The following is a 23,295-nucleotide window of genomic DNA, read 5'->3' as shown; positions in this document are numbered from 1 at the left end:
TACACTTAATTCTCCGTTTCCTGTCCCCTTTTAGTTTATTTTCTTAAATAAATCAGATAAGGGCCCCATTGTTCTTGGAACACCTCTTCTGTTTTTCCATTAACAATCAGTGTCAGTTTGGCCATCTTTGCAAAGTCCACTAGTTTGTTCAACCAGTCTTCTATCGAAGGTAGTTCTTGCATTTTCCATTTCTTGGCCAATTCTAGTCTTGCTGCTGTTGTCACATAAACTTTGGGTATAAGCTGGGAGGCACTGTGGAGGTATACTTAATAGCATAGATTCAGCTTTCACAGGAAATCTAAGACCCCACATTTTCTGCACAATGGTGTGTATTTTTGGCCAGAACTTATAAACTATTTCACATTTCCACCGCATATGGAAAAAGGAACCAAGTAGGAGCCATGTTGTCTCTTATCTCTTTTTAGGTTATCTCCTTTTATAGCCAATTCAGAGGCTATCTATTTATCTTCATATCAAAGCACTGTGTGAGCATGCGGTTCACTTCCTTCTCCAGCAAATGGATCCCTACAGCCCTCTCTTCTCCTACAGCCTAGAGTGGAACCAACTTCTCATACCGTTTATTTCCATGACTTTCTTTGACCAGGGACAGGCTTCCTCGGGTGGTGGTGGGTTCTCCATCTTTGGAAATTTTTTAACAGAGGCTGGATAGCCATGTGATAGAGAGGCTGATTCTGTGAAGGCTACAGTGGATGAGCGATAGGGTTGTGAGCGTCCTGCATAGTGCAGGGGATTGGACCAGATGACCCAGGAGGTCCCTTCCTACTCTATGATTCTATGATTCTGTGACCTTTGGGTCAACAACTTCTCAGCCTCCCACATCTCTCTTGGCAGGTGGACGGGTTGTTCGTGGATCTCCCTTTCTACCACGAAGATAAGGTGAAGGCCTACATCAGCGGGGCCCATGTCCTCATCACCACCAAGTTCGATCTTGCTGTCGCCTTTGGCTGGAACAGGCTGGTACGCGTCACTGTGCCCAATACCTATTTCAACGCCGTTTGTGGGCTCTGTGGCAACGACAATGGGGAACCGGCTGACGACCTGATCATGAAGGACGGGCGCCGGGCCACCAGTGCTGCCCAGTTTGCAGAGAGCTGGAAAGTGGGCGAGATCCCTGGCTGTGTGAATGGGTGCACCGACCACTGCCCAGTGTGCAAAGAAACAGAGAAGCAAATCTACGAGGGAGATCAATACTGTGCGATCCTCACCAAGAAGGATGGAGCTTTCAAGGAGTGTCACCAGGCCATTGACCCTGTGCCCTACTTCAATGACTGCATCTCAGACGTCTGCCGGTACAAGGGTCACCACGGCATTCTCTGCCACGCCATCAGTGCCTACGTGGCAGCTTGCCAGGCTCAGGGTGTCCAGATTGGGCAATGGAGGTCACCGTCCTTCTGCAGTAAGTGCAAGACCTAGGGGGCATCCAGGGAGCGTGGCTGATGGCTATTCTATGAACCCTTAGCGATAGGATTCAACAGGGATGGGGGATGTATCCATAAAGGCTGCTTCCACTCATTTCGCTGCCACGGAGTGAGCCTCCCTCATGCGTGGTGCAAAAGATGCAGCCTCTGTAGCGACTCAGAAAAGGTTAAACCAAACATTTTAGGTGCAGTTGTAAAGGCGAGCTGAATTTGTTGGCAAGGGACCATTTTACCTGGGGCGTTTTTTTGGGTTTGTTTGAGCTGTAGTTGTAGAATGTCAGTGTCTTGATCTGAAAATTGAAAAAAGTGGAGTTTTTGAAAAAAAGATTCCATATTTAAATTTAGGGGAGGGGAATGGTGAAATGGCAAGAATCAGAATTCCAAGCTGAATGAATGGTAAAATGTCAAAAATCCGAATTCCAAGCTGGACTTGATTTGATTTGTACCGGATTTGAATAGCATTTTCATCCTTTGCTCCCATGGCAGAATTACAGTATGCTAACAGACAGTCCCACCAAGATGAGGGGTGGTGAAGGACGCCTGTATTGTGGTTGCTTCCCAAGGGGGAGCCTTGAGTCCTTTCACCTCCAGTTTGGTGTAGTGGTTAGGAGTGCGGACTTCTAATCTGGCATGCCAGGTTCGATTCTGCACTCCCCCACATGCAACCAGCTGGGTGACCTTGGGCTCGCCACAGCACTGAGAAAGCTGTTCTGACTGAGCAGGAATATCAGGGCTCTCTCAGCCTCACCTACCCCACAGGGTGTCTGTTGTGGGGAGAGGAAAGGTGACTGCAAGCCGCTTTGAGACTCCTTCGGGTAGGGAAAAGCGGCATATAAGAACCAACTCTTCTTCTTCTTCTTCTTCTTCTTCTTTCTGTTGACTGCCTTGTTGCAAAACACAGGCAGAGGAAACATCATGGGTGTTTTGGAACTTGTTGATGCAAACAGAGTTTTTTCATTCGGCACAAATGTGATCCTCGCTGCCCAAATCCTGCCCCCTGTCCTGTTAAAATCTCCACCGAGCTTGACCCTGATCCGGTCACTTTTCCCTCCTAGTTCTTCACGCACCCTCTTTTGTGTTCCTTTTCCAGGCCTTTCCTGCCCCCGTAATTCCCACTATGACCTCTGTGGAAATGGCTGCCCCACGACCTGCCATGGCCTTTCGGCCCCTGACGGCTGTCAGATCTCCTGCAGGGAAGGCTGCTACTGCAATGCCGGCTTTGTGCTGAGCGGAGATCAGTGCGTCCCCATCGGGGATTGTGGCTGCGTGCACCAGGGCAGGTACCACAAGAAGGGCGACACGTTCTTCACCAGCCCTTCCTGCCAGGAGAAGTGCCGCTGCACGGACAACGGAGTGGTGGAGTGCCAGAAAGTCTCCTGTGGGGACGGCGAGGAGTGCAGAGTGCAGGATGGCCTCCTGGGCTGCTACCCCGTGAGCTGTGGCCAATGCAGTGTGTCCGGAGGATCCCTCTACCTGACATTTGATAGGCAGATCATCAACTTCCCAGGCTCTTGTACCTACACCCTGGCCAAAGTCTGCAGCCAAGATCCTGCCCTTGTGCCGTTTTCCGTGGTGGTGGAGAATGAGGGCGCCAGCGCGGGCAAAGGGATGACCAAGGAAGTCGTGGTCACCATTCATGGTTACACCATCAGCCTGGTGAAGGGAATGAATGGGAAGGTTCAGGTGGGTCCCTTTTTCGGTTTTGTCTTTCCCTGTGAAACTCCGCCCTGGTTTTCGTCTGCAGCATTGCTGTGCTTCCTCCATGTGCCTGCAGAACAGAGAGGAGCCCAGAGCTCACTTCCTCGGGTGCAATGGATGAAAGGAAATAATGTTCCACATTTTGTGGCCAAAAACAAGTGGGAGAGAGAGGTGGGGCCCGGAGATCTCCTGGAATTGCAGTTGATCTCCAGGTGACAGAGATCCCTGGAGAAAACAGCTGCATTGGAGAGTAGAATGTATGACATCATATCCCATGGAAGTCCTTCCCCTCCCCAAAATTCATGCCCAGTACTCCAGGAACTTCTCACCCCAGAACTGGCAACCCTAGCCTAGACAGAGGACACTTACTGCTTTTATTTTTCCTCTCTTAGGCTTCCGTGAGTTTGTCTTCGAGTGCCCCTAGGGTTGGTAGCCTCCAGTCATGGGTGGAGATCTCCTGAGGTTACATCTGATCTCCGGATGACAGAGTTCAGTTCCCCTGGAGAAAATGGCTGCTTTGGAGGGTGGACTCCATAGCATTATCCCCTGTTGAAGCCCCTCCCCTTCCTAAACCCCACCCCCTTCCCAATCTCCAGGGATTTCCCAACCCAGAACGGGCAACCTCGATGGCTCCTAGATTTCTCCCCTCTTCTGTTGGCACAGGTGGACGGAGAGATCGTTGCTCTGCCGCTGGTGATAGGCCAGAGAGAAGTCTGGGTGAATCAAGAAGGGAAGAATATTGTTCTCCAGACAAGTTTGGGCCTGAAGATCCTCTACGATCTCTCCTATTATGTTCTGGTGTCCATTCCTAGCATGTACCGAGGACACATGTGCGGCTTGTGTGGCAACTTCAACGGTGACAGCACAGACGAATTCCTCCTGCCCAATGAGGAAGCAACCCGGAACGTGACCGAATTTGGGGTGTCCTGGAAGGTGCCTGGCTGGAACGCTGCTTGTTCAGACGGCTGCAGGCAGAACTGCCCTGACTGCTCTTCGATCAAGACAAGCCCTTACCAGGAGGAGAGCTCTTGTGGCCTGATTTTAGCTAAATCGGGCCCTTTCCGAGACTGCCATCCCAAAGTGGGGGCTACGAGTTATTTTGATCTCTGCCTGTACAGCATGTGTGCGGCCGGCGGGGCCAAAGAAACCCTTTGCCAGAGCCTTCAGGCTTACATGACTGTGTGCCAAGCGGCAGGAGTGAAGATTGAGGCGTGGAGGACCCCTTCCTTCTGCCGTAAGTGGGAAACAAATGGGTCTGGGAGATTTCTGGCTTTGGGGGCTAGTCAACCTCAAGGTGAGGCCTAGATTCTCCATGAATGTCAGTTGATCCCAAGACTACAGAGAACAGTGCCCTCAATAAAACTGCAGCTTCAGGGGGTCAACTCTATGGTAAACCATAGAGTCCAGGGGAAATAGATGTCCTAGTGGTTATAGATGGTAGATGTTGGAGGGCTTCTGTGCCTTCTGTTTCTGAGAGCCAGCTTGGTGTCTTGGAGAGTGGTGTCTAAGTCCCCGCTCCTCAACATGCAGCCAGCTGGGTGACCTTGGGCCAGTCGCAGTCCTCGCAGAGCTCTCTCACTTTGGCCTACCTCATAGGGTGTCTGTTGAGACTCCTTTGGCAGGAAAAAAAATTGGATACAAATTCTGTTTCTTCTTCAGCTTCCTCCCCTCCCCAAAGACTTCTGCCTGAAGGCACTGCTCCCAAACTTACATGAATTTCCCAAACCTGGAGTTGGCAACCTTACTGGGATGCCAAATCTATCCCCTTGCACTATATGGCAGCGGTAGTCAACCTGCGGTCCTCCAGATGTCCATGGACTACAATTCCCATGAGCCCCTGCCAGCAAACGCTGACAGGGGCTCATAGGAATTGTAGTCCAGGGACATCTGGAGGACCACAGGTTGACTACCCCTGCTTTACGGTATATTTGGGGGGTGGGGGATGAGCAGATTGTTTTCATTCTGCCACCGGACTTGACTTCGTCCTTGCCTGAAAGGGAACCCAGCATCCCTGCTGTTTCTCTACCCAAAGCGGCTTACATTGGCCTTCCTCTCCCCACAACAGACACCCTGTGAGGTGGGTGAGGCTGAGAGAGCTCTGAGATTACTGAAGAAGAAGAGTTGGTTCTTATATGCCACGTTTCTCTACTAGTCTCAAAGCAGCTTACAGCTCCCTGTTGCAGCGTAGAACATCGGCTGGAGACAGTGGAGAGGGATGTCTGTGGTGGCAGTCTTATAGCATCCCTTCCAGCCACATAGCCAGAAGTGATGTCATGTATCATGGCTACATTCTAGCAATCCCCCAAACCTCTATGGTTTCACCGCAGAAATTTGGATTGCTACAGGGTTACAGTGTCCCATAACTGGCCTCAAGCAATGCCTAGCCCTACCATCAAATCTTTCAGGGGTTTGTTGTAATACAAATTTCGTTGTAATATAAATATGAGACTAAATCAGTGTTGCTCGCCTTTATACCTCACAGAATCCCTGGCAGAGTAAGCGGAAAAGTTTTGTTTACTGACAATGTTGCTGCATCGGTTAAGATCAGCTCGTTTTATAAAAGAAAATTCCAGCAGTTAATATTTACTTGAAATGATCATTCTGTTTTCTTTGAAGATCTGTTAAAATGAATTTACTTAGTTAGAATCGGATTGAGAAACAATGAGCTCCGTGGTAGAGAAGCCCTGATTGGCCAGGGCTGACTCTATGGTAGAGAAGCTCTGATTGGCCAATGATGCCCAGGTGACAAGCTTGCTTTAAAGGGGAAGCCCCTAATTTCTCAGCAGAAGCGTAGAGATTTGCTTCTTGAATTTTTTTGGATTTTTTCCCTCCTCTTCTGTCTGCAATCCTCTCCCCGCCCCCCTTCAAGAAAAGAAAGAGGCTGTGCTTGCCTCCCCCTCCCTTTTGAGCCTCCCTAAGCACGTGCAGAACACTTTTCTGTTTCAATGGGGAGGGGGGGCACTCTGCTCTGCAGATATGAATCTGCTGGTTGTCCTGGGCCCCTGGGAAGCATACCTGGCCTCAACGAGGGCCAGGGCCTTTTTGGTCCTGGCCCCTACCTGGTGGAATGAGCTTCCGGAAGAGCGGAGGGCTCTGACAGAGCTCTCTGGGTTTTGTAGGGCATTCAAGATGGAACTCTTCCACCAGGCATTTAGTTGAGGCCAGGCTGGAGACTAGGGCAGTAAGATCAGGTCCTTCCCTTCCTTATCATGATCAGTAACCCCCTAGGCTGACTGCCTGGGGTCATCTATTGATGACATAGACTGGAAGCAGAAAAGTGGAGGCTTCGCGGGAGAGAATAGGGTATTCTTTTATTGTTGCCATTGACTGTGCTGACTGTACCAATTTGTACTGCCCCTAATTGCATTGGGTTTTTCAATGGTTTTTAAATATTTTTATTATTGTAAACTGCCACGAGCCAGCCTGGCCGAGAGTGGCAGTCTAGAAATCCACCCACTCACCCACCCACCCACCCACCCACTCACCACTCACCCAACCATTTATACATACATACATACATCCACCCACCCACCCACCTGTCCATCCATACACCCACCCATCCATACATCTATCTATCTACCCACTCACTCAGTTACCCATCCATCCACCCACCCACCCACCCCCACCTATCCATACATCCATCTACCAACCCACTCAACCACTCAACAGGACCTCAGAATCCAAGCCTAGCCTGTCAGCAGCTGTAACTTTTTATCTCCTGTATGTCTCAGATGTCTCCTGCCCAGCCAACAGCCACTATGAGATATGCACCAGGTCCTGCGATCTCACCTGTGCTGGTCTGTCTGATGCTCCATCCCTGTGTACCAAGAAGTGCTTTGAAGGCTGCCAGTGTGACATCGGTTACATGTCTGATGGAGAAACCTGTGCACCTATGGAGAGGTGTGGCTGTGTGCACAATGGGCGCTACATCAAGGTGGGTTTCAGATCCAGCGTGCAGAAGAAGACAGGAGATTCTTGGGCCAAAAGAGGAGGCTGCAGTGCTCCCGACTGCCAGGGGAGGCACTCCCTTGGAATGTGCCTTCCTTGCTGGGAGGCAGCCAGGGCACTGGGGGAGAAGCCACATGGGGCAGGGGTTAGAATATTGGATGATCTGGGAGACCTGGGTTCAAATTTTTTCTCTACTGTGGAAACTGGCTGGGTGACCCTGGGCCAGTCACACACTCTCAGCCTCACCTACCTGACAGGGTTGTTGTGAGGGCACAGTACAGGAGAAGGGAATGATGTAAGTTGCCTTGGATTTGGGGAGAAAAGTGGGGTATAAATGAATTAAATAATAATATAGCCCACCTTTTTCCAATGTGGGGACCTAAAGGAGCTCACATTGTTCTCTTCTCCTCTGTTTTCTCCTCACAACAACCCTTTCAGGTAGGTGAGGCTGAGAAAAAGCGACTGGCCCAAAGTTATCCAGGGAGCTTCCATGGCAGGGTGGGGACTGGAACCCCAGCCATCCAAATCGTAGCTTAAGTGCCATGCCAGACTGGCTCTCTAAATATCCTAACGCTGCTTCTGAAAGCTCTCCAAAGTTTCTTTGCTTCTGTCAATTCCCCTAGCCGCGGAAAAGAATTATGCCTAAAGATTTGCTCAAATCGCTATTTCAAAAAAAGAACGCTTTTGGACTGGGTTAGAAACTAAATTTATAAAGGTAGGGTTTTCTGTGGCGCAGCATCTTCATTCCCAAGAACTAAATCTTTTTTAAAAGTTCCATTTGAGACCAGTGTGATTTGTGACCTTGTTTATCTGGGGATCTTCCCACAGGCCGGAGAAACCCTCCTCTCTGAGGACTGCTCGGAGAAATGCTCCTGCCACGCCTCAGGCCGGCTCACCTGTGCAAAGCTCACCTGCAAGCCCGGGGAGGTCTGTGCCCTTAAGAACGGGGTGCGCAGCTGTGTGAAGCAGGAGGCCCAGTGCAACGCTCGCTGTGGGAGGCCAGCTCACCTCCTTCGATGGGGCCTCTGGGGAAATACTCTACACGGGGGCCTACGAAGTGGCATCTCTCTGCGCCAGCTCAGACCGCTCCTGGTTCCGGGTGATCGTGGACGTGAAGTCTTGCAGAGACGGCGAGGTGATGGCTGGGACAGCCCTCTACATTTTCTTCCGGGAGACCTTTGTTGCCGTCAACAAAGACAAGGAGGCATGGGTAAGGGAACCGGACTCAGTACCTCCTGTTTGACCTGGTGGGCTGGAGCAGACAGAGCCTGTGAGGCAGTCAGAGGGAGCGAGTGCGAAGCCAATTGATGCACCCCTTGCTGCATTTCAAAATGAACCAGAGTCTGCTGTAACCACATTTGGCCCTGGCCCCAATCTGGAATGAGCACCCAGGAGAGCTACGGGCCCTGAGGGACCTCTCCGGGTTCCACAGGGCCTGCAAGACGGAGCTCTTCCGCCAGGCGTTTGGTTGAAGCCAGGGTAGAGACTGGAGTTACCAACCTGTGGATCCCACCCTGCCTTTTATGATCTGGGTCCCCCCGGGGCTAATGGCCTAGGGTCATCGATGACGAAACCAAAGACTGGGAGCAGCAGAGCAGGGGGCCCATTAGGGAGTAGGATACTGACTATGCCGCCTTCGATTATAAAGGGGTTTTTATATGGTTTATATTTTGTGGATTTTTATTGATATCTAGATTTTGTAAACCGCCATGAGTTGTCTGGGCTGAGAGTGGCGGTCTATAAATCAAAAGATGGATAGATGGATAGATGGATAGATGGATGCATGGATGCATGGATGCATGGATGGATGGATGGATGGATGGATGGATGGATGGATGGATAGAGGATGATGGATGGATGGATAGATGGATGGATGGATAGAGGATGATGGATAGAGGATGATGGATGGATGGATGGATAGAGGATAGATTCAAATGCCATGTTGGTCTGAAGTAGCACAATAAAATCAGAGTCCAGTAGCACCTTTAAGACCAACAAAGATTTTTTCAGGGCGTGGATAGATGGATAGAAGGATGGATAAATTTTGAGCAGTGTGAAGCAGGGGGTATAAGAATATATTAAACAAACAAAGGAAGTTCAACTGAGATCAGGAGAGAAACAGAGCTCACATGATTGCACATCGTAGCAATGACAGAATCAGCTGCTATCTTTGTTTTCTGGATGCCTCCCAAGCACCAATGATGACTGGAATCCTTAAGCCTTGATAGAAACAAAAAAAGAGTCCACCTCTGTGGTAAAAGCTTGTTCCAAGTGTGTTAGCATGGATTTATGATGTGATGCTGAGAAGGTCTCCTGCTCCTTCCCTGTCCGTCTGCTCCAGGTGAATGGACAACCTGTGCAGCTCCCGGTGACTGTCTCGGGAGCTGTGTCCGTCCGCCAGTCCGAGGATGTCATTACGATCAGTCAAGGCACAGCTCTTCAGGTCCTCTTTGGCCTCAGAGGGGAAGTGACAGTGAAGGTCAAGGCAAGCCTGGAAGGCAAGCTGTGTGCAGCCTGCGGAAATTTCAACGGGGACAGCGCCGATGACCTGAGGCTACCCAGTGGGAAAATGGTGGGGGATATTTCCGAGGTGATTGACGCCTGGAAAGCCAGAGACTTCTGTGGCTGGTGAGTGACTTGGCAGCTTCCATCCGTCCTCCCTGACTATTTTTGGAGCGACAAATTAGAGGGCATTTGAAAGCCGCATTACGAATGCAAACCGATGAAAACAACTAATTTATTTTCCATGGGTTCTTCTCCCTTTGCCTGCTGTTCTTTGGCCCTAAGCCCATAACTCTTCCCCCAGCTGCTTTGTGCAAATCTGAAGATCTAGTCATAGATCCCAGATTCACAAGGAGTTTGGAGTAGGTTGGCCAGCCTCCACATGTGGCCTGGAGATCTTCTGGAATCATAGCTGATCTCCAGACAAGAGAGATCTGCTCCATTGAAGGAAATGGATATCTTAGAGGGTGGACTCTATGGCCTTATATCCTCACTAAGGTCACTTTCCTCCTCATACCCCACCCTCTCCAATCTCCACCCCCAGATCTCCAAGAATATCTCAATCTGGAGTTGGCAACCCTAGTTTGGTCTCTTTTGTTGTTGTTGTGAGCGTTGCAATCAGCCTTTGATCTCAGAACATCTGAAATCTCTACCCAAAAACATTTACATCTCTAAGTGAGAGCAGAGAAAGCACAGTGTTCCCCCCTCTGCTTTCAGGCATCATAAAAGGTTCCTGGTTTTCCTTCAGGTCAGACATCTTGAGCTGTCTAGGAATTGTCTTCTAGGGCAGGGGTAGTCAACCTGTGGTCCTCCAGATGTTCATGGACTACAATTCATGGGCACCTACTAGCACCTGTTCTAGGGCACCTACTGGTTGGATTCACAGAGATCACAGAGATCATCTAATGATCTCTTTCTCAAACTTGGGTCTTTCTCAAACTTGGGTCTCACATTTGTTTGTTAATTCGTTTATTGTCTGTGTGCTAATTTGTTGCTGTCCACAGCTTTCACCGGCTGCTGTAATCCAATTGTAGCTAGACTTATTGCTCAGTTACTTAATGTATCTTGACTCTAATCAGCCCTTCCTGGCAACTCACCGCCCACCCCCACACACCCCTATATGTAATGCCTGAGGAAGGCTGTCTCATTGTGTCTGAAGAAGTATGCATGCGCCCTGGCTGTAGTCTGCATGGGGCTTTTTACCCACTCCCAGTCTGAATAAATCCCTGCTGTCTACACTGAATTTGATTTCCACTTTGATTTTGGGAGCTTTTAATTTTCCCTCGGCAATATACATGATTGATCCGGAGTGACCCTACCTTTCCCCTGCAATATCCAGAAGTGGATATTTGAAAAATCAGCATCAGTAAGTGTGCAGATCTCTGCTTCTTGCAAATAAAGTCCCTTCTCCGTGCCTCTTAGCAAAGCAGTCTTCCCTGATTGGCCACAGCATCGGTTCAAATACTTCCTGGTTCCAAGGCTTGTCTTAGTGACTGCACTCCAGAAGCCCTAATTTTTCTCAGCAGAGATTTACCTTATTTCTCCCTCCTCTGCTGTCTCCAATCCTCCCCCCCCCCCCCCCCGTTCAAGAAAAGAAAGAGACTCCTGCTGCGCTTGGCTCCCCTCCCTGCTCTGAGCTTTCCCAATCGAGTGCAGAATACTTTGTTTCAATTGGGGGAGGGGAAAGACCCGAGTTCAAATTGATCTGAATTTGTTCTGTTTCTCTGCTAGTGAGTAAAACCCGCAAGGGACTGTGGAACCAGCACCTCCAGCTGCATCCGTGCTCATCAGTCACAGCCACTTCCCACGATCTAGCTTTGCACCTGCCCAGCCTCAACACTCTGCTGTGCAACCAAAGAACGTCATGCAACGCAATCATGTGATAAATGTCAATAAAGAATCTGCAGATCTGAACATGTCCCAGCTGTTCCTGTGTCCTCGGCCTGCGGCATTTGCAATTCATCCTTCTGAAATCAGGCGTCATCAACAGCAGCGGGATTGTCCTTCAAAAGCCCTCTAGGAAATAGGAATTCCTTTCATCCAGTTGTTACGGCACACAGTTTAGTACCATGCAGCAAGCTGTCTCATTCTAAAAGCTGGAAAAGGATCATGGCTTAGAGGCAGAGCATCTGCTCGATGTGCAAGAGGTCCCAAATTCAACCCCATTGTCTCTAGTTAAGGATCAGGTAGTAGGCGACGTGAAAGACCTCAGTCTGAGATTCTGGAATGATGCTGCCAGCCTGAGTAGACAATCTTGACCTTGATGGACCAGTGGTCAAATGCATGCATTTGTATCTCAGAGTTCAGATGGAAATCTCAATCAGGGAAGAATCGTGAACATATGAATATGCTTTGTACCAAACAAGGCCATTGGACGACCGAGTATGTCATTGGGCAGAGCTCCCGGATATCTGCTGTCCTTTAACTGGAAGGAGCAAGGTTGAATCTGAGACCTTCTGCATGCTGAGCAGGTGCTCTACCACTGAACCAGAAGTAAGAGAGTTGGTTCTAATATGCCACTTTTCTCTGCCTGAAGGGGTCTTAGTGGCTTACACTTTAAGGCTTCCCTTTCCTCTCCCCACAACAGACACCCTGTGAGGGAGGAGAGCCCTGATATTACTGAGGAAGAAAAAGAGTTGGTTCTTATATGCTGCTTTTCTCTACCCAAAGGAGTCTCAAAGCAGCTTACATTTGCCTTCCCTTTCCTCTCCCCACAAAAGACACCCTGTGAGGGAGGGGAGGCTGAGAGAGCCCTGAGATTACTGAAGAAAAAGAGTTGGTTCTTATATCCTGCATTTCTTTACCTGAAGGAGTCTCAAAGCGGCTTACAGTCACCTTCCCTTTCCTCTCCCCACAAGAGACACCCTGTGGGGTAGGTGAGGCTGAGAGAGCCCTAAGATTCCTGCTCGGTCAGAACAGCTTTCTCGGTGCTGTGGTGAGCCCAAGGTCACCCAACTGGTTGCATGGAGTGCGGAATCAAATCCAGCTTGCCAAATTAGAAATCTGCACTCCTAACCACTACACCAACCACAGTCTCTCCCAGCTTGATGGCTCCACAGAAATCGTGGCAGGGGAGAAGACCATAGAGGAGAGATCAACACGCTCCAGACTAGAGAAGCCATTTACTTTTATCTGGACAGTGACAGGGAGAGGAAAAGGCACTGGCACTTCTGAAACTCCTAGATTGCTTAAGGTTTCCCTTCAGAAAACAACATCCAAATAACCCAGTTCTGTCCCTTGAACAAGAAGGCAGGAGAGGGGAAGTCGATTGTTCCTTGCTGGGCATACCTAGAGGATTCTGCTGAAAATATCCATGCAAGAACATAAGAAGAGACTTAGTGTATCAGACCAATGGTCCACCCAGTCAAGCATCTGGTCCCACACAGTGGCCAAGCAGCTCCTCTGGAGAGCTAACAACAGGGCAGAGAGGCCAAGGCCTCCCCTGATGTTTCCCCCTGGCTCTGAAACTCAGAGGCTTAATGCTTCTGAATATGGAGGTTCTCTCAGTCCCTGTGGCTAGTAGTCATTGATAGATTTATCTTCCATGAATATATCTAATCCAGAGAGCAGATGTAGCGTGGTGGTTAAGACTGCTGGCCTGTAATCTGGAGAACTGGGTTTGATCCCCCACTCTTCCTCCACATGCAGCCAGCTGGGTGACCTTGGGCCAGTCACCGTTCTCTCAGAGCTCTCCCAGCCCCAGCCACCTCACTGGGCGTCTGTTTTAGGGAGAGGAAGGGAAGGTTGTTTTAAGCCACTTTGAGACTCCTTAAAGTAGTTAAAAGCGGGGTAAAGAAAAAAGCTCTTCTTTTAAAGCTGTTTATTCCTGTAGCCTCTTGTGGCGCAAAGTGGTAAGGCAGCAGACATGCAGTCTGAAAGCTCTGCCCATGAGGCTGGGAGTTCAATCCCAGCAGCCGGCTCAAGGTTGACTCAGCCTTCCATCCTTCTGAGGTCGGTAAAATGAGTACCCAGATTGCTGGGGGGGTAAACGGTAATGACTGGGGAAGGCACTGGCAAACTACCCCGTATTGAGTCTGCCATGAAAACTTGAGTGCATCACCCCAAAGGTCAGACATGGCCCGGTGCTTGCACAGGGGATACCTTTACCTTGACCTTATTCCTGTAGCCATCGCAATACTCTCTGGCAGTGAATTCCACATTTTAATCACTTCCTGTGTCCGTTTCCCCCCCCCTCCCCAGTAGTATTTAGGAACACACAGCCAGCATCCCCATATCAAAATACTGAGCATTTTCAATTTCCAGCAGCCAATGATATCATGGAATGAGAACAGGAGATCTGATCAATGTTGAAACTCACGGTGCAATTTAACCTGACGATGGGCCATCTGTGACTGACACCCTGCAGAGCAGGATTAATCCTTCTAAGCCCATTGACTTTGGTGGATTTAGAAGGATGTCACTTTGTTTAGGATTGCAATGCAAAAAAACACATAACAAAAAACAAACACAGGAAGGTCTGTTCTAGATCGGAGCCACCGGACAGGGGAGGAACAGGAAACCCTATTCACCCACCCTGTATGTGTGGGGAGGGGCCCTGACTCAGAGGCAGAGTGTCTGCTTTACACACAGAAAATCTTAAAACCAATCCCTGGAACAGCCTTTCTCAGCCAGGGTTTCCCTGGGTTTTTTTGAAGACCCTGAAAGGGTTTCCTGAAAGGGTTTCCTGAATGGTGGGAGTTAATTTTTATATATGTTTAAAATTTGTTAAACCTTGATCAGGATTCATTCATTCATTCATTCATTCATTCATTCATTCATTCATTCATTCATTCATTCATTCATTCACAGTCAGAGTAGTTCAGCAGTGGAATAGGCTGCCTAAGGAGGTGGTGAGCCTCACTGGCAGTCTTCAAGCAAAGGTTGGATACACACTTTTCTTGGATGCTTTAGGATGCTTTGGGCTGATCCTGCGTTGAGCAGGGGGTTGGACTAGATGGCCTGTATGGCCCCTTCCAATTCTATGATTCATTCATTCATTCATTCATTCATTCATTCATTCATTCATTCATTCATTCATTCCATCACCCTTGCCTAGCAGTTCAGGGCAGTTTACACATATGGTCATGTCAACCCACCGACCTCTCCTAAAATGGCCAATGATGGGCCTGGAGGAGGTGGGAAGGGGAGGGGCCCCGGGTGGGCATGCTTCTCAACCATATTCTGCATGATCGTGCAACTTCTGGGGTTTCTGGAATCCTGAAGAATGTTTTCGGGGTTTCTCAATGATAAAAAGGTTGAGAAAGACTGCCCTGGTATCCCCAGGGAGTTGTAGGTGGTGGAAAAGACCTCTGTCTGAGATTTCGGAGAGCCACTGCCAGTCTCTGAGTAGACAAATAGACCCAGGGTCTGATTCAGTAGAAGGCAGCTTCATGTGTGCATGTGGTCCCCCAGGGGGAGAACGGCACGTGGGAAGAGACAGAAACTGAGATTGGGAAATTAGCACACGGGGAAAGAATGAAGCCCTCTCCACTCACCACCCACCCCCAAGTGGCAAAAATGTAGGCAGTTATGTTCCTGTCCATCATGCTTCCATCCCCGCTTCTGAACCTACTTATGTCGCGAAAAGCGGGGTCCCATTTCGAGCAGATGTCTCTTCCCAATAACAGATTCAATCCATGCCCAGTCAGTTTGGGTGAATGCTTTCCAGTGCACTCACCTTGCCCCAGGACAAGGAGGCAAGCAAAGGAGTTGACTCAAAACTTTGGAAGGTTTGCAAAAAGTTGACTTCTTCAGCCCAAGGTTTGCTGACGTTTACAATGCTTTATCTTCAGTTTTATTGCAGAACAGGCTGTAATTTACAGGGCACCCAGGGAGCTAGAGTCCCTTCAAAATCCACAAATCACTGGGACATGCTCAATAGAAATCACAGCAAAGAAGCCTTGCTGGGCCCATCTACTCAGCAGGGCAGGAAGGTGGCAACCATCCCCACTATGTCCGTTGCACCTGACACACGGAGGTACACTGCCTCTGAACATGGAAGTTGCATCCTTAGGAAAAATTGCTCCTAACCATTGATAGATCCGCCTTATTTATTTAGCACAGGGCCATATTTGGACCGGACCATGCATTCCTTCACGTTTCTGTCTGTGGCCTGAATTTTGACCAAGTGTAGCCTCACAAGTGTAGCTTGGGAGGTCATCCAACAGGTGTTTCCAAACGGCTTTTCAGAAATGACTAGGAAAAAGAAGAAAATGGGTGTATTAGGCTGGAGCTGTCCTTTGTGCCTGTTTTCTGCACATTTTTGCACAAGGAGCTGAAATCAAGAACGTCCTTCTCAAAAGCTTCCCTGAGCTCTATTCCTGGTCCATTGCTCCACCGTGCGGAAGCAGTGAGCAGCCCAGGAGGAGCCTCAACAGATGGCGTTGCTGCACACTGAATAGCCGGCTGCGTGGAAAGGGAGGGGGCTGAGCGGAGCGGGCTGTGCCTTTTAATTCTGGTTAGAAAAGGGAACTTACAGCTAATATTTTATGTTAACGATTGGCTGTTTTGGAGGGCATTAATTTATAGAGCCGCCATAAATTAGAAGTGACTTAATGGCACTTCACACACACACACACACACACACACACAGAGTCCTATTTACATGTGCCTTCTATTTACTCGTGCAGAAAAAATTAAAAGTATAGATGGGGGAGGAAAAAACCCAGCTTGAATGCTGTCAAATTGGCATCTGATCTTTTGGTTATTTTATGAGAAAGAAAGAAAGAAAGAAAGAAAGAAAGAAAGAAAGAAAGAAAGAAAGAAAGAAAGAAAGAAAGAAAGAGGGAGGGAGGGAGGGAGGGAGGGAGAGGAAGGAAGGAAGGAAGGAAGGAAGGGGATAAGAAAGGAGGGAGAGGGAAAGAAATTAATGAAGGAAGGAAGGAGGGAGGGAGGGAGGGAAAGAGAATGGAAGGAAGGGAGGGAGAAAGAAAAAAGAAGGGAGAGAGGGGGGAGAGAGAAATCAAGCAAGCAAACAAGCAAGAACAGGAGACCGAATGGGCATGATGCTAGCAGGCTTTAAGATGCTAAGGGCAAGTACCAGCACCTGAAACCAGGGAGTGAAGCAACTTCTTATCAGGAAGGTTTTAACAGGAGATCATGAAGTGATGCTGGCTTTTTCCCAGGTGGAGGCTTTAGAGCAAAATATGCTAGAAAGCATGGGTAAAAGGTATCCCCTGTGCAAGCACTGAGTCATGTCTGACCCTTGGGGGGACGCCCTCTAGTGTTTTCATGGCAGACTCAATACGGGGTGGTTTGCCAGTGCCTTCCCCAGTCATTACCGTTTACCCCCCAGCAAGCTGGGTACTCATTTTACCGAACTCCCAGCCTCATGGGCAGAGCTTTCAGATGGCTGCCTTACCACTCTGCGCCACAAGAGGCTCTCTAGAAAGCATGGGGGGGGGGAAATGTTCTTACATGGGGAAAAGCTGACATCCCCTGAAGGGCAGTAGCAAGCAGGGGTAAAGTTCAATTCTCTTGTCTAAAATCAGTATTCCTGCTGTAGTCTTTATGCTAGTTCTCCCCCCCACACACACACACACCACCCCCAAAAATCAATTTCATGTGCCCGCTTCTCTTTAGGCACAAGGTGTTACACACACACACAATAACAGGATCTGATTGTTTAGCTAGATCTGGGTTGGAGGAATGAGCAGGTGGGCTTTGTAAGATCAGTTCTGCCCGCTAAGCGTTTTCCCAGTAGGCAGAGAACTTTCGGACACTTTTCTGACATCTACATCTTCTTCCAGAAAGGGAGAAGCTTCTGAGATATATGGAGAAATAGCATGCAGAAAGTTTACCGAGGTTGGCAATGCAGAAGCTACGTTTGGGGCAGGGGAGAGATATTTCATTGCCCCGTGGGGGCATAAGTATGGTGCATTTAACGCTAGAGAGGGAATCTACTGTAAGTCCCAAGAAGACTTTAATGCACATGTGAATCTGGGGGATAAAGGAGGAATGGAGTACGTGGGGAAGCTACAGAATATCTGACTCTGCCAGGCAGAGCAGAAACACGGCAGCTGCCCCTCAAACGCTACAGCTGAAGGCTTGTTGACTGCCTTTAATTTTTGCAACTATGGCTAGATATCCCTGATCCCGTGCAGGGTGAAGATTTGTCCTCATTACATTTTGAGGACTGCATGTTGAGTCCATGCTGAACAGCTCCCCTACCCCCACCCGGCCTCTATTGAAAGGATCACCAAGCTCTGTGGGAACTCTGGGGGTGGGAGGTCCGTAGCCTTTCCCTTCTAGCCTTAATGGGCTCAGGCACAAGCTAGGGAAGTGCTCGCTTCCATTGCTCCACTCTCCCCTCCCCAGTATGTGTGAGTTCTTTCTTGATTTCTGTGCCTGGGAGTGGGAGGAAGCTGCACTCCTACTCCCGCATTAAACCACCTCCTCTCCCCCTCCTCCCATAATCCTGGAGCCTGCATGTTAATGCAGTTGGTGGTGTCACTTCCCGTGACACATAACTTCTGGGGGCGTGGCCAGCTGGCAACACTTCTGGGGCTCCTCGAAGCCTAAAAAGGTTGAGAGCTAGCTTGGGGTAGTGGTTAAGAGCAGCAGCCTCTAATCTGGAGAACCGGGTTTGATCCCCCACTCCGCCTCCACCAGTAGCTAGCTGGGTGACCTTAAGCCAGTCACCATTCTCTTGGAGCTCTCTCAGCCTGACCTGACTCCCAGGTGTCTGCTGTGGGAGGGGAAGGTGATTGGAAGCTACTATGGTGTATGGTCGAGGCCAGCGTGGCAAGGAAGGTCTGACGGGCTCCCCCCCCCCCTAGGACTAAGAGCATATTGAAGATATGTGTTCCTCCTCCTGCTCCTATTTTAGTTCTGGTGGAGTCATAGGGGTTCTTCATTATGGTTTTATTGTTAGAGCTGACATGTATATTGTTTGTCCAGATGGTTTTTAATGGGGTTTTAATTTTGGAAAGAATCTGTAACCCGCCACGAGCCAGAAAGGAGAGTGGCGGGCAACAAGTCCAATAATAACAAAACAAATAAACGTTGGGTAGTCAAAAGCGGGGTACAAAAGCCCAACTCTTCTCCTCCTCCTAGAATTGTGAGGTCAGTGGGCTTAAAGAAGGGAACCTTTAAGCTGGTGACTGTGCAGAGAAGCAGGCCGCAAAACGACAGATGCTCCCCGTCCGGAAGACACATCTTGTGAAGTCGTAATGTGACAAGCACTCAAGTTTACACACGACGGAGCCCGAGGCGTGATCCAAGAGGCTGCAGCTTATGGCTGTGGAGCTCAATGTAGCTCTTTAAGAAAAGCAAGTGAGATCTTTAAGTTAAGCAGTATTGGAAGAGTAGGTGGGGATGCCAGAAGAGCTGGTTGCGAGGGGAGCAGCAGGAGAAGATTATTTGGCATTCAAAGAGATGTGGTATGGAAAGAGAAATGAGAGAAGAAATAATGCCAGGAGTCCAAACATGAACTAGTCACAGATTAGTGCCAGCACACAATCAGACAGGCGTCCCCGATGTGTATTCATGACTTATTGCGTGTTCTCACAAACAACCATTGTTTGGATTCTTAAGCCGTATGTCATGTCCCAGTGATGTTAATTTGTCTAGTACCAGTTAGGTTCTCTTTGCTCTCATTTTTGGTGTTGTTTGGCTTTTTACTCATCAGCATTTGCAGGCCTCTGTATATGGAGGAGATTCTGTAGCTAAGGTGTGTAGTGGCAATTAAACACGCACACCCTTCCCCTCCCCTTAGTGTGGGTGCAGGTTTTGCGGCAGCACAAGCGTATATACAAAAGGCTAACAACGTTTCTTTCTGGCTCTAGCATCTGGCTCATAGAATCATAGAATCATACAATCATAGAGTTGGAAGGGACCTCATGGGTCATCTAGTCCAACCCCCCCCCCACAATTCAGGACACTCACATCCCTATCGCTCATCTACTGTAACCTGCCACCCCCTTTAACCTTGACAGAATCAGCCTCTCCGGCAGATGGCCATCCAGCCTCTGTTTAAAAATCTCCAAAGTTTTAGAACCCACCACCTCCCGAGGAAGCCTGTTCCACTCTAACTGTCAGGAACTTCTTCCGGATATTTAGACAGAATTTCTTTTGAATAAATTTCATCCCACTGCTTCTGGTCCGTCCCTCCGAGGCAAGAGAGAACAACTCTGCTCCATCCTCTATATGGCAGTCTTTTAAATACTTGAAGATGGTTATCAGATCCCCTCTCAGTCATCTCCTTTCTAGGCTAAACACAACAAGCTCCCCCAACCTTTCCTCATATGTCTTGGTCTCCAAACCCCTCACCATCTTTGTTGGCCTCCTCTGGACACCCTCCAGTTTGTCTACATCCCTCTTCCACTGTGGTGCCCAAAACAGAACACAAAACTCCAAGTGAGGCCTAAACCAATGTTTAGCATTTTTTATTGGACTCTAGGAACTTGACAAATTAGCAACTCTCTAAGGCCTTCCAAACTAACTTCAGCTACACTTGGCATCTTCATGATTGCCACCGTCCAGGTGGGGATGGAGTTCTCTTGGAATTAGCTCTCTCCCCTTCCCAAACTTCACCCAATCCAGGACTTCCCCCCCAAACTTCCAAGTATTTAGCAGCCTGGAGTTGCCTTCGACATAATTTTTTCTCCAAACTGGCACAGAAAATCTTTGCCCTGAGGCATCAGATAATTACGAAACTATGAGAGATCCTTTCGAAGAAATATGCCTTGAAAGGCTGACTCCGGCGTTTAAAATTCACAGTGATTTTGCAGGAATCTAGTCGGATGCATGCAAATCTTTTGTAGAAATCTTGCTAGGTATTAGTATAAAGTTGAAATCATGCAGCCACCCCAAATCCCTGCTCTGCTGTGCCTGAATTTCTATTTTCCCACACTATTTTGCAGACATCTTGGGAAGCCTGCCATCATTAACGCATGCATCTCTTTGAAAAGTGTTTAGATAACTGCCCAATTCCTTAGCATGGTGTTAATTGCCTTGAGAACTGCATCACTCTGAGCTCACTGCAGAGGAGCTGTGTACCATGTGGTGTGAGGAGTGGGATTAGTGTAAAGGTACAGCTACGTCTGATGCTGTGGGTGTCCCACGATGGGAATTAGTCCAGAAGTTGCCCATACAATGAGAATCACATCAGGAGAGTCTCTTAGAAAACCTGCAGCAATTTGGGGAGTTACTTACCAATCTTAAGAAGTATCTGGCTTTCCAGTTGTTAATAACTGTGAAGGTAAGCATAGAAGAGAGAAACATGGGGTAGACCGTCAAGGGGTTACTGGGCAGCCCCATGCCTTTATCACCCCATTCTCAGCAAATGCTGGAACTGAACCTCTGCATTGCTTCCCCCCACTATGAAGTTGGGGGAAGAGAACGGTTGTTGGTAGTTGCTTGGTGCTTGCAGGAAGTGGCTACAATTGCTTCCTGATCAAGTTTGGGGGAGAGGCCTTAGCACAATGGTAGAGCATCTGCTTTGCATGCAGAAGGTCCCAGGTTCAAACCCCAGCATCTCCACTAAAAGCTGACGTGAAAGACCTTGACCTGAGAACTCGGAGGACTGACTATAAACATCTTCTTCATGACTCACCAATCTGAGAAGTCTCTGGCTTTCCAGGCGTCCATGACCTGTGCAAGATCATCGGCTGTCTGACCGCTGGGTAGCTTGAAGTCATCTGAGACGTCTCCGTTGAAGTTCCCACAAGAAGCACACATCTGTCCTGCTAGATTGTCATGGACTTTCACCAATACTTTGCCGTTGGGACTGAAATGGATTTGCATCCTGGAGTTCTGGTGGATGACTATGGCGTCTTGAGACTGGGTAATGGAGATGGCTGCAGAGACATTCAGTGGGAGCTGGACTAGAAGCCCGTTGACCTGAAAAGCAAGAAAAGTAGCATGAAGCAACACCAGTCCACCATCTTCCTCTGCTTTCTCAGAAGGGGAGAAGCCGGAGGGACACTGGGAACCAAGCATCCTACATCCAGGATATTCTCTAGTTCAGGGAGCTCATTCAGGTAGCTTATGAGCTAACAGTTGCTCAGCAGTTGCTGTAGAATAGCTCATGCATTCCCTAGAACAGGGGTAGTCAACCTGTGGTCCTCCAGATGTTCATGGACTAATATTCCCATGCATTTGCTGGCAGGGGCTCAAGGGAATTGTAGTCCATGGACATCTGGAGGACCACAGGTTGACTACCCCTGCCCTAGAAGACCACCGAAAAGCTCACAAATAGATCTGCTTTTGGCTTATTTTTAAGCTATTAAGATTTTGCTCAGACGTTTCATTTTTAGTGTTCAACCAAACCCATGTTCTGTTTTTTAGTGTAACTCCAGGTCTTGGTTTTAGGACAGAGCAAAACCTGGTAACGTGGTAGGGAACAGTGGGCAGTTGGAAGTCTTTCTCCAGCTCTCATTGAAGAAAAGGTTGGTGACCTATGCTCTAGGAGAATTATGGGGTTAAGTGGTGGCAGGGCAATAGTGTCTGAAAACAAGACGGCTATTATCTTGGGGGTCTTTATGGGAAAACTGAAGTGTAAGGGTGCTGATGAGAAACATCAGGTGAAGATGTTGTTGAGTGGGAAGGAGCCTTCATGGATAGTGGACATTGCCAAAATATCGTCAATTATCTTAAGGACCAATTTACCTCTGATGCAGATTACCTGCATGTCATAAGGCACTGATTGTTATACATATGTCTTTGCCTGGAATTTCAATACTTTTGCTATATGTAAAAGGTAAAAAGGTAAAGTTATCCCCTGTGCAAGCACCAAGTCATGTCTGACCCTTGAGGTGATGCCCTCTAGCGTTTTCATGGCAGACTCAATACGGGGTGGTTTGCCAGTGCCTTCCCCAGTCATTACCGTTTACCCCCCAGCAGCAAGCTGGGTACTCATTTTACCGACCTCGGAAGGATGGAAGGCTGAGTCAACCTTGAGCCGGCTGCTGGGATCAAAATCCCAGCCTCCTGGTCAGAGCTTCAGACAGCTGCTTTACCACCCTGCGCCACAAGAGGCTCTTTTGCTATACGTATATCAGATCAAATGCCAACAAACGTATCTGAATCTGCAAGGTAAACAATAGATAAATAATAAAATGGCCATATGTGCAGGGAAGCACATCTGCTAATGTCTTCCCCTCTTCTCCTTCCCCTTGGTTCTCCTTACCCATGTCTCCCTGTGGTTGGTCACTGTGATGAACGCTTCCCGGAAGAAGACGTAGATGGCCGTGCCAGACAGCACGCTGTCCTCGTTGCATTCGCTGACGTCCACCACCACCTTGAACCAGGAGGGAGAGTCCTCGTAGCAGTAGGAGACTAGCTTGTAGACCCCCATGGAGAGAAGCTTTCCTCTGGCACCGTCAAAAGAGGTTAGCCAGGCTCCGGGCGTGAGCGAGCATTCCCCGCCGGGTGTGACACACCTGCGCACTTTGCCGGTGAGGGCACAGGTCTCTTCTACGCCACAACTGGTCTTCTGACAGATGAGCTGGCTTGAGGGGTGGCAGGTACATTTCTCTGAACAGTTGCTGGAGAAGATGGTTTCTCCAGCCTGTTAAAAAAAATGAAGACAATGTTTTAAAAGAATCAGTTCAATTTCTATGAGACAAAACTAGCATTATAATTTTAGCATGGAGGAGGAGGAGGAGGAAGAAGAAGAAGAAGAAGAAGAAGAAGAAGAAGAAGAGTTGGTTCTTATATGCTGCTTTTCTCTACCTGAAGGAGTCTCAAAGCAACTTACATTCGCCTT

General features: G+C 48.7%; 2 protein-coding genes across 3 annotated transcripts in view; one reads left to right on the top strand and one right to left on the bottom strand.

The window, feature by feature from the left end:
* Positions 1-11,501, top strand: part of LOC143838863 (IgGFc-binding protein-like) — a 32,381-nt gene extending 20,880 nt beyond the window's left edge. Inside the window, exons 12-18 of the mRNA XM_077340775.1 lie at positions 853-1,417; positions 2,530-3,122; positions 3,801-4,371; positions 6,869-7,071; positions 7,914-8,295; positions 9,427-9,713; positions 11,319-11,501. Coding sequence (XP_077196890.1) covers positions 853-1,417; positions 2,530-3,122; positions 3,801-4,371; positions 6,869-7,071; positions 7,914-8,295; positions 9,427-9,632 — 2,520 coding nt within the window. The 3' untranslated portion in view covers positions 9,633-9,713; positions 11,319-11,501. The remainder of the gene's footprint in view (positions 1-852; positions 1,418-2,529; positions 3,123-3,800; positions 4,372-6,868; positions 7,072-7,913; positions 8,296-9,426; positions 9,714-11,318) is intronic.
* Positions 11,502-15,104: 3,603 nt separating this feature from the next.
* Positions 15,105-23,295, bottom strand: part of LOC143837328 (IgGFc-binding protein-like) — a 31,632-nt gene continuing 23,441 nt past the window's right edge. The window contains exons 11-14 of one of the 2 annotated variants that reach the window (XM_077337010.1): positions 22,717-23,097; positions 21,142-21,428; positions 20,742-20,779; positions 15,105-15,782 (exon numbers count right to left, since the gene is read on the bottom strand). In XM_077337010.1, the coding sequence (XP_077193125.1) occupies positions 20,773-20,779; positions 21,142-21,428; positions 22,717-23,097 (675 nt within the window). In that variant the 3' untranslated portion in view covers positions 15,105-15,782; positions 20,742-20,772. The remainder of the gene's footprint in view (positions 15,783-20,741; positions 20,780-21,141; positions 21,429-22,716; positions 23,098-23,295) is intronic. The other variant, XM_077337009.1, reaches the window with a different exon arrangement.

This window comes from Paroedura picta, chromosome 5, assembly GCF_049243985.1.
Source record: "Paroedura picta isolate Pp20150507F chromosome 5, Ppicta_v3.0, whole genome shotgun sequence".
NCBI classification, from domain to species: domain Eukaryota; kingdom Metazoa; phylum Chordata; class Lepidosauria; order Squamata; family Gekkonidae; genus Paroedura; species Paroedura picta.
Note: the sequence above shows the minus strand (reverse complement) of the source record. Positions and strands in the feature narration are given on the sequence as shown.